At 48.6% G+C, this 13,429-nt stretch overlaps 1 protein-coding gene across 27 annotated transcripts in view; it reads right to left on the bottom strand.

Annotated features, from left to right (window-relative positions):
• The window catches only part of clasp1a (cytoplasmic linker associated protein 1a), a 45,819-nt gene that overhangs the window by 27,562 nt on the left and 4,828 nt on the right, over positions 1-13,429 (bottom strand). For all 27 annotated transcript variants that reach the window (XM_028023636.1, XM_028023644.1, XM_028023637.1 and 24 more), the window contains exons 3-19: positions 9,040-9,118; positions 8,867-8,970; positions 8,455-8,546; positions 8,312-8,387; positions 7,108-7,205; positions 6,560-6,630; positions 5,101-5,241; positions 4,945-5,018; positions 4,315-4,407; positions 4,102-4,247; positions 2,457-2,592; positions 2,311-2,381; positions 1,525-1,584; positions 1,083-1,160; positions 841-1,008; positions 703-749; positions 432-602 (exon numbers count right to left, since the gene is read on the bottom strand). In XM_028023636.1, coding sequence (XP_027879437.1) covers positions 432-602; positions 703-749; positions 841-1,008; positions 1,083-1,160; positions 1,525-1,584; positions 2,311-2,381; positions 2,457-2,592; positions 4,102-4,247; positions 4,315-4,407; positions 4,945-5,018; positions 5,101-5,241; positions 6,560-6,630; positions 7,108-7,205; positions 8,312-8,387; positions 8,455-8,546; positions 8,867-8,970; positions 9,040-9,118 — 1,705 coding nt within the window. The remainder of the gene's footprint in view (positions 1-431; positions 603-702; positions 750-840; positions 1,009-1,082; positions 1,161-1,524; positions 1,585-2,310; positions 2,382-2,456; positions 2,593-4,101; positions 4,248-4,314; positions 4,408-4,944; positions 5,019-5,100; positions 5,242-6,559; positions 6,631-7,107; positions 7,206-8,311; positions 8,388-8,454; positions 8,547-8,866; positions 8,971-9,039; positions 9,119-13,429) is intronic.

Raw genomic sequence — 13,429 nt, 5'->3', positions numbered from 1 at the left:
AGCAGTTCTGATTTTCAGCTGCAGATGTACCCTTTGCTGCAAATGATCAAACATTCACTAAAGGAATGCTGATACTGACAAAATTTTCTGATTTAAATAAAGAATGAAATGATTTTTTTCTATCTTTTACTGTATTTCTAATGCACTTGGCTTAAGTGGTTAAAAGAAAAAACTTTTTTATCGGATTAATCGTCTGAAACGATTGTCTCAAGAACTGTCAGAATAATCAATTAATCATTGGGATCAATTGTTAGAATAATTTATTAAGTATCAGAATAACTGAATCATTATCTGACAAATCAATTGTCAGAATAATCGATGACTGAAATAATGATCAGTTTGGAATAAACTTGAGCGATCCATCCTCTGGAAAACCTTTAAATCAGTCAGTCAGTCCGACCCGTTACTTTTGCACAGCAGGAGGGGTGTACCTAGCGAGGCGTAGGACCCCGGGGGCAGGGCGGCGGCGGCGCTGAACGGCGAGGAGGCCAGGACGCCTCCCAGGCGGGACTTGGCGCTGGAGGCGGCGTTGACATCGATGTCGCTACGGGAACGCTGCAGGGAACCCGGCGCAGCCGACGCCCTGGAGCCCGCCAGCTTACCTGGATGGGGACAGACAGGAGACACTGGACCGGAGCCCTCTGGACCAGAACCCGCTGCACCCGACACGGTTCTGGACGGGCTCGGCCCAAACACACTTACTTCTGGTGATGCTGCCTCCGATGACACTCTTCACAGACAGAGGTCGGCTGGAACAAAGCAGAGAACGTTTTGGAGTCATCCTGCAGGAAGGCTAGCAGAACCAGATCCAGAACCAAATCCAGAACCTCCGGGTCTTACTTGAGGCTCTCCTGCGAGGATGAGGAGGAGCGGTCGGACTGCGGCAGCGACACGATGCTGTCGGAGCTCTTCAGGTGCGACTGCAGCGCCTTCTGATAAGTGGCCTCCAGCGCCTGGAACAGAAGCTCCGCCTCCCGGCTGTAGTGGCCATGGAAACCCCAGTAGCACCTGCGACGGGACAGACAGGTGAGTCGGAGGCCGCTCCCGCCGCTGGCATCGCAGTGTGAGGCGGAGACGCGTACTTCCTGGCGATGGAGCGGGCCTCGGAGTCGGCGTCGTGGATTCCCTTCCGGACGGTCTCGGTGAGGACGGCCACGTGTCTGGGGCGAGACGGAAACATGAGGACAGAGAGATGGGCGCTGCTGGTTCCCACGGCGACACTCGAGGAATGAGCTCGCTCCCTGGGGTTCCCTCCCGCTTTTAATGCCTCCCCTCCCGTGGCCATGGTTACAGGAGCGGAAGCCGCCTCACGGCTGGAAGATGATGAAGACTCGCCCGGCATCCATCGATCACCCCGGCTCATCGGGAGCTTAGCGAGCCGACGCCTAGCCGCCTCAAATGTCACCATGGGGGGAAGGGGAGGGGGAAAGGGTACAAGCATCCCCCCTCTCCTCCACTCAGACCCCCCTCCTCTCCCCCATCCCCATCCATGCAGTCCTGGTCCGCAGCCGAGGCAGAACTCACCTCTCCAGGGTCGACGTGTGCCACTCCTGCAGCAGGAGGTCCAGGAACTCATAGCAGCGCCTGGAAGCACAGAAGAAGAAGAGCAGAGCAGCCATGTTGGACTAGTTCCAGACTATAGTTTTGGTCAAAATTTCAAAAACATAACTTCCTTTTATCTTCACCGCAGACAAACAAGATGAATGATAGTTAACAGCAATGAGAGCAGAGTGGCATACCCATCTCAGAAACGATACAATGTTTTTATTGCTGACAACCGCGAATGTTAGTGACCACTCTGCTCTCCAGTAACACAGCTATGTTAGCATTAGCAGCTAGTATATGCTAATAGCTAGCACGCCGTGTTGCACCTGAATGTTTGTGACACCAGAGCGTTTGGTGCTTTGGTTTTAAAGAGCGCGTAGCTGAGCAGCCAGCGAGGGCCAATGAGAAACTCATTACTCACTAGCGTTAGCTTTGGAGAGGCTAATGACTAGCATGTCTAAGCTGGTCAGTACCTGGATTACTCTTCTTACTGTGCTCTCCAGTAGCACAGCCATGCTAGCATTAGCAGCTAGTATAGGCTAACAGCTAGCATGCTTTCTTCTTCAAAGGGAACATTATGACGGTTGACGTGAACTCTGTATACCTCATTGATGGATGTTCTGCTTACTGCAGCCTGACGCCACCAGGAGCTGAAGTTGGTGTCAGAATGAAGCTTCCAGTAAGACTGAAAAGCTATTCCTCCTATTTTAAACTCTGTTCCTGGTTTCCATGGATACCAGGGACATGCCGTGGAGAAGCTCTTACCTCCTGACAGCCACAGACTTAGAGCTGCAGTTGCTGGTGATGATGGGGATGAGGCGAGGGTAGTGGGTGTGCTGGAAGAGAACCACAGGTGTTAGTGTCCACGTCCCCCGGAGGGACTGAGACGCCCCCCTGGGCCGGAGTCTCACCCTGAGGATGAGGCGGATGGCGGCCGCTCCGGACGTGGCCATGACCTTGGCGCTGTTTGGTACCAGGTTGAGCAGGGTCGGCATCACGCTCTCCGCTCCGTGGTCAAACTTGTTCCGTAGGACGGAGGACAGATGTCTGGTGGACACGGAGACACGGTTAAAGACGCTGCTTCTCTCTGTCCACCTGGGACACTGCTGCAGTACAGTCTCGGAGGAACCAGACAGCAGAGAACCAGCAGAACCAACAGATCTGGTCCAGAAATAGTTGAGGACCTCATTCTGGTTCTCATTTGCTTATTGAACGTTTCTTTGGTTCCTCAATTCAGGCTGTGTGCTGTGAAAGCTCACGCCTGAAAGGCTAGTTCTGTTCGGTTCAGTCCGGTCCGGTTCAGCCTGTGACGGCCTCAGGTGGTACCACAGCACACTATACCACCTGATGTGGTACGGTGTGCCACATCCCATTTAGCTTTGATCCATTCATCAAGCAGCTGCTCTTTAGCTGCAGACCTGCTCGGTTCCACCTCATCTGGGTTCAATTAGAATCTGGGTGATGGATCGAAGTTTCACAGCCGAGCAGAACCGGTTCTGAAGTAAACTGAAACCTAATCAGTTCCAGACCCGGTTAATGTCAGAGCTGCCATGAAAACAATCAGGAGGGAATTAATGACGCCTCAGGTCCATTAATCAGAGGCTTCCTGCGGCGTGGCCTTCTTAAAGGGCCAGAGGCGTCTTAACAGGTTCTTAAAGGGCCAGAGGCGTCTTAACAGGTTCTTAAAGGGCCAGAGGCGTCTTAACAGGTTCTTAAAGGGCCAGAGGCGTCTTAACAGGTTCTTAAAGGGCCAGAGGCGTCTTAACAGGTTCTTAAAGGGCCAGAGGCGTCTTAACAGGTTCTTAAAGGGCCAGAGGCGTCTTAACAGGTTCTTAAAGGGCCAGAGGCGTCTTAACAGGTTCTTAAAGGGCCAGAGGCGTCTTAACAGGTTCTTAAAGGGCCAGAGGCGTCTTAACAGGTTCTTAAAGGGCCAGAGGCGTCTTAACAGGTTCTTAAAGGGCCAGAGACGTTTTAACAGGTTCTTGAAGGGCCAGAGAATTTTTAACAGGTTCTTAAAGGGCCAGAGGCGTCTTAACAGGTTCTTAAAGGGCCAGAGGCGTTTTAACAGGTTCTTAAAGGGCCAGAGGCATCTTAACAGGTTCTTAAAGGGCCAGAGATATCTTAACAGGTTCTTAAAGGGCCAGAGGCGTTTTAACAGGTTCTTAAATGACCAGCGACGTTTTAACAGGTTCTTAAATGACCAGCGACGTTTTAACAGGTTCTTAAAGGGCCAGAGACATTTTAACAGGTTCTTAAAGGGCCAGAGACGTTTTAACAGGTTCTTAAAGGGCCAGAGGCATCTTAACAGGTTCTTAAAGGGCCAGAGACATTTTAACAGGTTCTTAAATGACCAGCGACGTTTTAACAGGTTCTTAAAGGGCCAGAGGCGTTTTAACAGTTTCTTAAAGGGCCAGAGGCATCTTAACAGGTTCTTAAAGGGCCAGAGGCGTTTTAACAGGTTCTTAAAGGGCCAGAGACATTTTAACAGGTTCTTAAATGGCCAGAGGCATTTTAAAGTCTTCTTAAAGAGCCAGTGATGTTTTAGCAGCGTCTCACCCCAGCGTGATGCAGGCTTCTCGGACCACCTGGGAGCGCAGGTCTTTGGCTGACAGCTTCAGTGGCGCCTCCAGCAGCCGCATTTGGTGCGGGAAGCCTTCGTGGTCCGGCGCTCCGGCCAGGACAAGAGAACGGACCTTCTTGAGCTGCAACAGAACAGAAGAGTAAGCCGGGCTCATCGGTAGGCGGCCTGGCTGAGGTCAGAGGACATACCGCCACCACGCGCTGTTCCCAGTCGTGCTTGTCGTCAGACAGAACATCTCGGATCTTGGTCAGCTGGTCCTCCAGCTCCCTGTTGGAGTAGAACTGCACACCAAGCACAACCCAGTAAGAGCGGCTCTCCTTCCAAAGGTTTTCACTCTCACGCATTGCCCTCCGCCCACCCATCCCTTCTAGAGTCTGGAGTGACCTTTGACTTCAGTTACTTCCTAGGCGCACCATCTCGTCCCACGGCGCGTTTTCATCAACATGTTTTAAAGACACACTAAGAGGAAACGGACTGACGTTGCGAACGCTGCCATCTGCTGGTGGGTCTGAGCTATAAAAGAGGCACCGGACCTAAAGTTTGGGGACGAGACTCTTTCTGGTCCACGCTAGTTAGCAACCGCTACTTCCTGTTTATTTAAAAACCTCTGATGACATCACACCTAAGGTTTCCCTGACCTGTGAGACGATTGACTTGCATTATTTGATGATATCATTATGTTAGTCGCAAATGGTCTTAAAACAGCAAAATGATCTTTTATTTATAATAAATTGTTCCAGAAATTGTTCCATAATTTCTGGAACAATTTCTGGTCCAACTGGGGGATTTATCATGGAGACGATCCGAACTGGACGCACCTGGACTTGCGGGACGTCCTCAAATGCCTTCACAAAGTCGTCTTCATCAACGGCTCCAGCAGCCGCCTCCTTTCCTTCACCACAGGGAGACACGAGCAGAGACAGTCAGCAGGGCGGACGGGGACGTCTGTCCGTCCTGTTGGATGTGTCCCTCACCTGTGGACTTGGTGGACGAAGCAGAACTGGGCCTTCTCACAGAGCTCACCACCGGCCTCCGTCCACTAGGAGGCGCCTTGGAGGAGGACGACGAAGAGGACCGGCCTCCGTCCACAGAGTCTTCATCCTCAAAGTTTTTATCTGCAGAAGAAGAAGGAGCAGCTCATCAGAGGTTCTAACCACAACTGGACCGAACCGGCCCGGTTCAGCAGACTGTTGACCCGGCACCGGCCAGAGCGAGAACATGGACCACAAGCAGCGGAACCATTGGAACCAGTGGAACCAGCAGAACCAATGGAACCGTGAAAACAGGACAGCAACAGAAGTGGTTCCCAAAGTGTGGGGCGCGCCCCCTAGAGGGGGAGCAGTGCCATTGCAGCGGGGGGGCGCAGGAAGCAGTAGGAATGAATAAATAAAAAAAGTTACACAAAAGTGTTTCACTGTAAAGATGGTTTGTAGTTTGTTTTGTTGCAACCTGAAGTGTGAAATAAACTTCAGTGGAGTTTGAAAACAAAATGTGTGTATAGGTTTATGTCTGGTTGAACGATGTGGGACCAGTTGATTCTTTTTATTGTAATCCATAGGGGGCCCAGAAAATCTTTGGGAACCACTGTGGTAAGCTAAGGCCTCCTCTGTGTGTAATGATGATGATGAAGCAGCAGCAGTGACTGGACTGAAGACTCCTGATAAGGAGGGGGCGGAGTCTGTTTATGGGCGGGGTCTGTTAATCTGAGGTCACCTGACTTCTCTGCTCGGATTGAAACCAGCGTGTTTCAGGTTAAAAAGTTGTCAAAAATGTAAAACATGACTCAGCATTGTTCACGATACTAAAAGACCAACTATATAGTTTTAAAGGCAAACACCAAAAATACAATACAATAACAATAAATTAGGGTGGTAAAGAAATAATCAGCCAGTGGATCTGAAAACAAGATGCTGGTCACATTTCAAAGGAAAATTAAAATAAATATCACCTAGAATGGAATTTGATGAGCCAGCATATTTATATGCCTAGCTAAGATTCTTGAAGTAGAAAATTAAACTATTATATTCATTTTTCTGTTTTTTTGTGTTTTGTTTAGTAGCTACTCCTTTGTTGTTCAGCAAATACAGCATTTACAAGAGCTACTGTGATTGGCTGCTGGAAACCTCTCTCTGATTGGTTGGCTTGTTTACTTCCTGAATGAGCGTGTTGTAAACACTCCAAACGTCGTCGTTTATAGATAAATGCTTTCATCATTCTCCCTGCGGGCTCAGTCGGACCAGAACCCTTTAGAGGTTCGGTCCGATCCAGCGCTGAGGCTGTTGGACCCGCCGGTGCGCTGGTGCCGAGTTCACTGAACCCAGCCTTCATACACGGATCTGCTCCGGCAGAAACCCATTGCTGGGGGCAACCCATCCCTCCCTCTTCTCTTCCTCCAGCTGAGAACTAGAACCAGAAAGGCAGACAGGAACTCACCAGAACCAGAAGACGGCATCATGTTCCCGGATCTCTGGACTTCATCAAACCTGCTGAAGATGACGTTCAACCTGAGGAAGAGGAGAGAGACGGATCAGATCGCGTCTCTCTCCTAATGATGATGACCATCATGGAGCAGAATGAAGACGATTCAAACTAGTTTATAAAGAAATATCTGAATGTGGCATATCTTAACACTAACCCTGGCATACATTTATTAAATGCAAAACACACCTTTAGAATTTTTGTCATTTTTCTTGAACCTTTGTGTTGTTCTGCCTCATAAAAGCCAAAAAATGCTGAACTTTCAGAATCAAACTTGATGAAATTTTGGGTCCTGAATCAGCTTGAAAATACGGAAAGATTCTGAAGACCAGAAATTAAACGGGAAGATAAAAACCATTCTTTATGGCTGCTGCAGTGTGCGTCAACTCCACCAGGAGGAGCCCTGAACCCTGGCCTCAGAGCAGGCCAGAGAGCAAGAAGGAGCCTGAAGACAGAGACAGAGCCCGGACCGGACCGGACGGCGACCCGGCGGCCCTCCGTACCGTGACTGGGGAAGACCCTTCTTGCTGAGGTCCAGCCTCACCCGCTCCCCAACATGGCGGTAGATCTCCACCAGGCAGCTCATGGCGCTGTCCCGGACCTGCAGAACCAGAGATTGGGTCAGTATCGGTCATCAGAGTTCTGGAACCAGGACCTGAGACAGAACCAGGATCCACTGGATCCCACTCTTTGGTCTGCTGCTGCAGAACAAAGAGTCTGCTGCAGTTCCTGATGGTTTGGTCCCTGATGGAACCAAACCTTCCTGATGGAGAAGAGTAAAGGAAACACCTGCGCTCCATCTGGATCCCTGTTTCCATGGTAACAAATTCACAGACTAACTTCCTGTGTTCAGAAGCTGAGGATGAAGAAATGAGTGATGAAGGTGGTGAGTGAGGACGATGGAGGTGATCATTATATTGCACGCGGCGTCAGGTTGTCTAGAACTCCGCCCACTTCGCCATGATGGGCGTCAGAACCACCAACGCCCCCATTAAAGCCGCTTCCATTCAGTTCATTTCCCTTTAAAATGGCCGCATCGCGCCGCGCGGCCGGCTGCACAGACAGACAACCATGCAAACCAAACTTGTCATTTTATTTTAGAACTTTTAACGAGGGAAGATGGCGGCCGTCAGTCATAAAGACTCGGTGAAACCACAGATTTACAGCAAACACTTTTTACAAGGTAAGAAGATCATTACTTTATGAGTAAGTATGATTAGAAACATATCAAATATCACATTATGGAGAAGGATGCCCTACATTCATGTAGCTTAGCATGTATGGAAAGGAAACTGGTTAGCATCTGGTCTTCTTCACGTTTGTAATGCTGCTCCACTTTAAGAGGAAACGCCATTTATGACATATTAATATAAATCATGTGGTCTGAATTCAAGCAAAGTCGGATCAACTCCTCAGGAGGGAGGAGGAACGGGTCGGTTTCTAAGCTAGCTTCTGTGAATCCCTCCGTCTATGAGCCCAACCAGGTGAGCTGCGTTCACAGACAAATGAACTAAAACAAGAAGCCATGAAGAAACTGGCAGAAACAATTTGGGAAAAGAATTTCGGTGGTTGTGTTCACTACCGACCGTCATGGCGGCCAGAATGATATAGTGAGGCGGCAGCGAAGGGCTGGGCCACGCGGTCTCCCAGCAGCCAGGCCCTACAGGAAGTATAGATATTTTCTGATGATGTCAGTGATGATGTCACCTGGGCCACGGGGTCTCCCAGCAGGCTGCAGATATGGGGAACGATCTTGCTCAGCGTCAGGCCGTGGGCTCCGGACCTGAAACAGAAACAAGTTGGGTCTGGTGGGTTCCTCGGGTTCTGGTTCTGGTTCTGGTTCAGCTCACGTGTTCAGCGTGGCGATGAGACACAGGCACACTCCCTCTCTGGTCCGGTTGTTCTTATGCTTGAAGCCTCCCAGCATCCGGTCCCAGACGTACTGGAACCAGAACCACAGGTCCACGTCAGCACCAAACTCCACCAGAACCAGCAGAACCAGACCCACACGGGCCCTTCAGGGCTCGGTTCTGTTAGGGCTCCATTTTTGCTATGTCATGACTTCCTGTTTCTCTCTAACCTAACTTCCTGTCATCAATCCATCAGAACCAAACTGGGTTCAAAGGTTCTGAGAAGTTTATCAGAACTTTTCTCCAGATTCAATTCCCAGTTTAACCAGAACAGCCGTCCAACAGAACCGCTCCCTGTCCGGACCCATCCGGATTGGTGCCGGTTGGGGGAATCGGGCCGGATATGAACTACCTGAGGGGAGGCAGCCTGCTCCATGATCTTCAGCAGCAGAACCTGGTCCTGCTCCCTCACCTGGTCCCTGGCGTCTCCCAGCCGGTCCATCAGGCTCGGCAGAACTGGAACAGAACCAGAACTGGCTAGACACGGGTCAGAACCAGCAGAGGCGCCGCAGCAGAGAGACTCACCCGTTCCGATGTGGGTTCTGAACCGGTCCTGGAGCCGGGTCACCAGAGCCGACAGGAGGTCCAGGCCCAGCAGGTTCACCTGCAGAACAGGCAGAACACAGAACCGGGTCAGATAATTATATTAATAATAATATATATTTTATTGGAGCAAGCCTTTCTCCATGGTAAGAGTTTAAAGCTCCTGATCCAGTCAAGGACTGGGCCGGGCCGTCCCAGCTGCTCCAGCCAGGTCCAGTTACAGTCCCAGAATGACTGATCCCAATATCACCCCAGCATAATCCCAGTATCATCCCAGTATCATGGAGCATTTGCTTGTATCAGAGACCTGAGTGGTTTCAGGACTGCAGAGATGCACTGATGGGAACGTTTGGGCCGATACCGATATATGTGCATCGCTGTCACATGACTGGTTCTAGTTAGCGGTTGCAGCTAGCTGTTCCAGTTAGCGATTCTAGGTAGCGGTTCTAGTTAGCAGTTGTTGTTAGCGGTTGTAGTTAGCAGTTGTGGTTAGCGATTCTATTTAGTGGTTGAAGCTAGCGGTTCTATTTAGCAGTTGTAGATAGCAGTGTAAGTTAGCAATTGTAGCTAGTGGTTGTAGTTAGCAGTTATAGCTAGCGGTTGTAGTTAGCGGTTCTATTTAGCAGTTGTAGATAGCGGTGTTAGTTAGCAATTATAGTTAGCAGTTGTAGCCAGCCTGCGACAGACTGGCGACCTGTCCAGGGTGAACCCCGCCTCTCGCCCGGAACGTAGCTGGAGATGGGCACCAGCACCTCCCGACCCCATTAGGGACAAGGGTGAACAGAAAATGGATGGATGGATGGAGTTGTAGCCAGCAGTTGCAGTTAGCAGTTGTAGCTAGCGATTGTAGTTAGCGGTTCTATTTAGCGGTTGTAGCTAGTAGTTGTAGTTTGCCGTTGTAGCTAGCGGTTCTAGTTAGCAATTCCAGTTAGCAGTTGTAGCTAGCGTTGTTGTAAGCGGTTCTAGTTAGCGGTTCTATTTAGCTGTTGTAGTTAGCAGTTGTAGCTAGCGCTTGTAGTTAGCAGTTGTAGCTAGCGATTGTAGTTAGAATAGAATAGATTTCAACATTATTGTCATTGCACTGTCACAAGTACAAGCAACGAGATGTAGTTTGCATCTATCCAGAAGTGCTCTACGAGATATAGATATTTATTTACAGATGTACAAGACTATGTATGTATGGACTATAAGGGATTATAGCAAGAGATATAGATATTGTGTATAAATATAAATATGGGAGCTATATGCACAGATTATACAGAATATACAGAATATACAAGAATGTTAGGGAATGGATTATAGATAAATAATGGCAGATAAAATTTACAGGTTGTATGTGTGTGTGAAGAAAACAGTCCGTGATGTGTGTCACATTGTAGGCTCCAGCCAGATTGGAGTGGACAGGGTGGACCCTTGGACATGGTCCAGGGTCTTGTCTCCTCTGGTGTGGCAGGAGACATGTTGGTGGAATCTGGGAAGAACTGTCTTCAAGTTGGAGTGATTGAAATCACCTGCAACAATAAAAGCAGCCTCGGGGTATTTGGTTTGGTGTTTGCTAATAGCCGCATAGAGTTCTTTCATGGCTAGCTTGGCATTAGCATCCGGGGGGGGGGGGGGGGGGTACACGGCAGTGAGGATGATCGAGGTGAATTCCCTTGGGAGGTAATCAGGTCTGCATTTGACCATTAAAAACTCCACATTCTGTGAGCAGTGACTCTCGGTAGTAGCAGAGTCTGTGCACCAAGCTGTGTTAATATAAATGCACAAACCTCCGCCTCTGGTCTTGCCGGAGTCATCTGCTGTCCTGTCGGCTCGGTGTGTGTGGCGTCCACTTAGCTGGATAGCATTGTCCGGGCAGCTGTTGTTTAGCCATGTTTCGGTGAAAAACATGACATTTGAGTCCATAATCCGTCTGTCACTCGTGATGGATAGTCGTAACTCGTCCATTTTATTAGCCAGAGAACGGACATTGGCGAGGAAAATGCTGGGTAAAGGGAGCCGATGTGGTGTTAGCTTTAGCCTAGCTCGCACCCCTCCACGCTTACCCCGCCTCGCGGCCTGCGTACACTTCCACCCGGCCGGGAAGTGGTTATAGTTAGCGGATCTATTTAGCGGTTGTAGCTAGTAGTTGTAGTTTGCCGTTGTAACTAGCGGTTGCAGTTAGCAGTTCTAGTTAGCAATTCTAGTTAGCGGTTGTAGCTAGCGTTGTTGTAAGCGGTTGTAGTTAGCGGTTCTATTTAGCTGTTGTAGTTAGCAGTTGTAGCTAGCGATTGTAGTTAGCGGTTATAGTTAGCCGTTATAGATAGCAATTGTAGCTAGCGGCTGTAGTTAGCGGCCGTAGTTAGCCGTAGCTGCAACCACAGGCATGAATACATAGACGGCTCATTGGACGCTGAGTCCACCATCTTGGATGTGGCAGTAGAGTGATGGCAGCTCCATACTTCATGTCTTACTTTTACTTGTTTCAATCATTTTAAAGTACAAACTGGATCGACTGGCATTACCTATCACAGGTAAAAATGAAAAAAACAATTTTACGAACATAATTTCTTGGTTTTGTGGCCAGAATCTAGCTTCTAAAAAACCAAGAAGTATTTCCTATGTAACTAAATTGGTTTGAAGTAACTATTCTGTTATTTTCTTAGCTTAGCTAACTTTTTTTTCATACTGTGCCGTTTTTCTAAAGAGAGTCGATGAGAAAGTGCTGTTAGAAGGGAAGTGGATTACCTCCCAGTTCCCTGGGGTTCTCCTCCCAGAGAAACCAGTCTGGGAGGATCACAGCTGGTTTCTTCAGTCATGTTTCACATCGTCAGTGTTTAGCTATACGAGTCCGTGCCCCAATATGCTAAAATATGTTTTTCTGAATGTGGAGGAGGGATGAATTTTCTATTACACTGTGAGATCATTTCATTTTTAACCTTCATTTTAGCCTGGCTACCAGGACGCCTCCCAGTCACTGGACTGCTCCCAGTTTGACCAGCAGGCTGAACCCTGCCTGTGCCCTGTGTTCCCAATATAACATAAATAAATCTGGATTTATTTAAAAAGTGTAATGTACGCTTTTTCCTTTCATTTCTTGCAGATTTTTAAGTGAAATATGTCAATCTGAAGTATTCGGGTATTAAGATAAATAAAAATAATTTAGTCTGTTAGATTTTTTCACACATTGTCTTTGCTGTCCACAGAACAGTCGACATATTGTACTGTATAAAATGTAGCAAAAATGTATAAATAATGCTTGACAATGGCTGATTTATCAAAGTTTATTATCTTTACAATAAAATACATAGAAATTAATTTTTTCATATCTTGAAATGTTAAGTGCACATTGAATTATGGAATTGTGTAAATATGTTTGTAAATATATCCCTGTAAAGGTGTGTGTGTTCATCAATGCCAATATAAAACCGATCAGAATCAGTCATAAACATTGTGCTCTTTATCCAGAAAACCCAAAACAATTAAATATTCACATCAAAAAGTTAGAAAAAGAGCTTTCTTTGATTCCCTGACATGTCAGAGTTTGTGAGTCAGTGACATTCACTAACTTCAATACTTTGTAGAACGGTGCTGTGGAAGTTCGTCCATTTAATTATATTAGCTTACTGGCAGATACGCCACATTCAATATGGCGGACACCGTGACGTATCGCAGCAACAAGCCGACATGTCCAATGAGCCGTCAACGTATTGACGGCTGCAGCCGCCTGCAGTCAGAGCGCCTTCGGGCGACCCAAACATCTGCCTGACGGAAAATAAACCTCATAAAATATCAGATTCAACATGGCTGCTGCAACATCTAAGGGTGTTGGGTTAGGGTTAGGGTTAGAGACAGAGATCAGAGGAAAAGCTTCAGAACCAGGCCGAGCCCAGAACCGGTTCCTGTGCCGGGTCCAGAACCAGGTCCAAAATGAAACGTCAGAGTGAACTCTGCAGCAGCCTGAGCGACGGACGCCTCTGAGCAAAGACTGGTTCATTCTGGTTTCTGGAGCAGTCCTCCCTCCAAAGACCAGAACCAGAACCCGATCGAATCAGAAACCGCTCTAACAGAGGCAGAGTGTCTCCGCTGTGTCCTACAGGCAGAGACACGGCCCGTCAGAGGGGAACCACGGGACGGGCCGTGACGCCAGCTGGGCCGCTCCGAGGCCCGCTCGCCTAAGGGTGAGCACTAAAAACAGAAACCGGAACCAAACCGGGTTTTGGAGAGTCAGCTGAACCTCAGCAGCAGAGCAGCGTGACGAGACGCCGCGCTGAGGAAGGCGGCTTGTCTTCACCCTGCTGCTGCTGCTCCCAGCATGCACTGCTGTCCACACAGACACCTGGTGTCAACAGACTCTTTGCAGGTCAGCCTAAAACGTTCGGGGAAAAGCGGC

This window comes from Xiphophorus couchianus, chromosome 7 (assembly GCF_001444195.1).
Source record: "Xiphophorus couchianus chromosome 7, X_couchianus-1.0, whole genome shotgun sequence".
NCBI lineage: Eukaryota > Metazoa > Chordata > Actinopteri > Cyprinodontiformes > Poeciliidae > Xiphophorus > Xiphophorus couchianus.
Note: the sequence above shows the minus strand (reverse complement) of the source record. Positions and strands in the feature narration are given on the sequence as shown.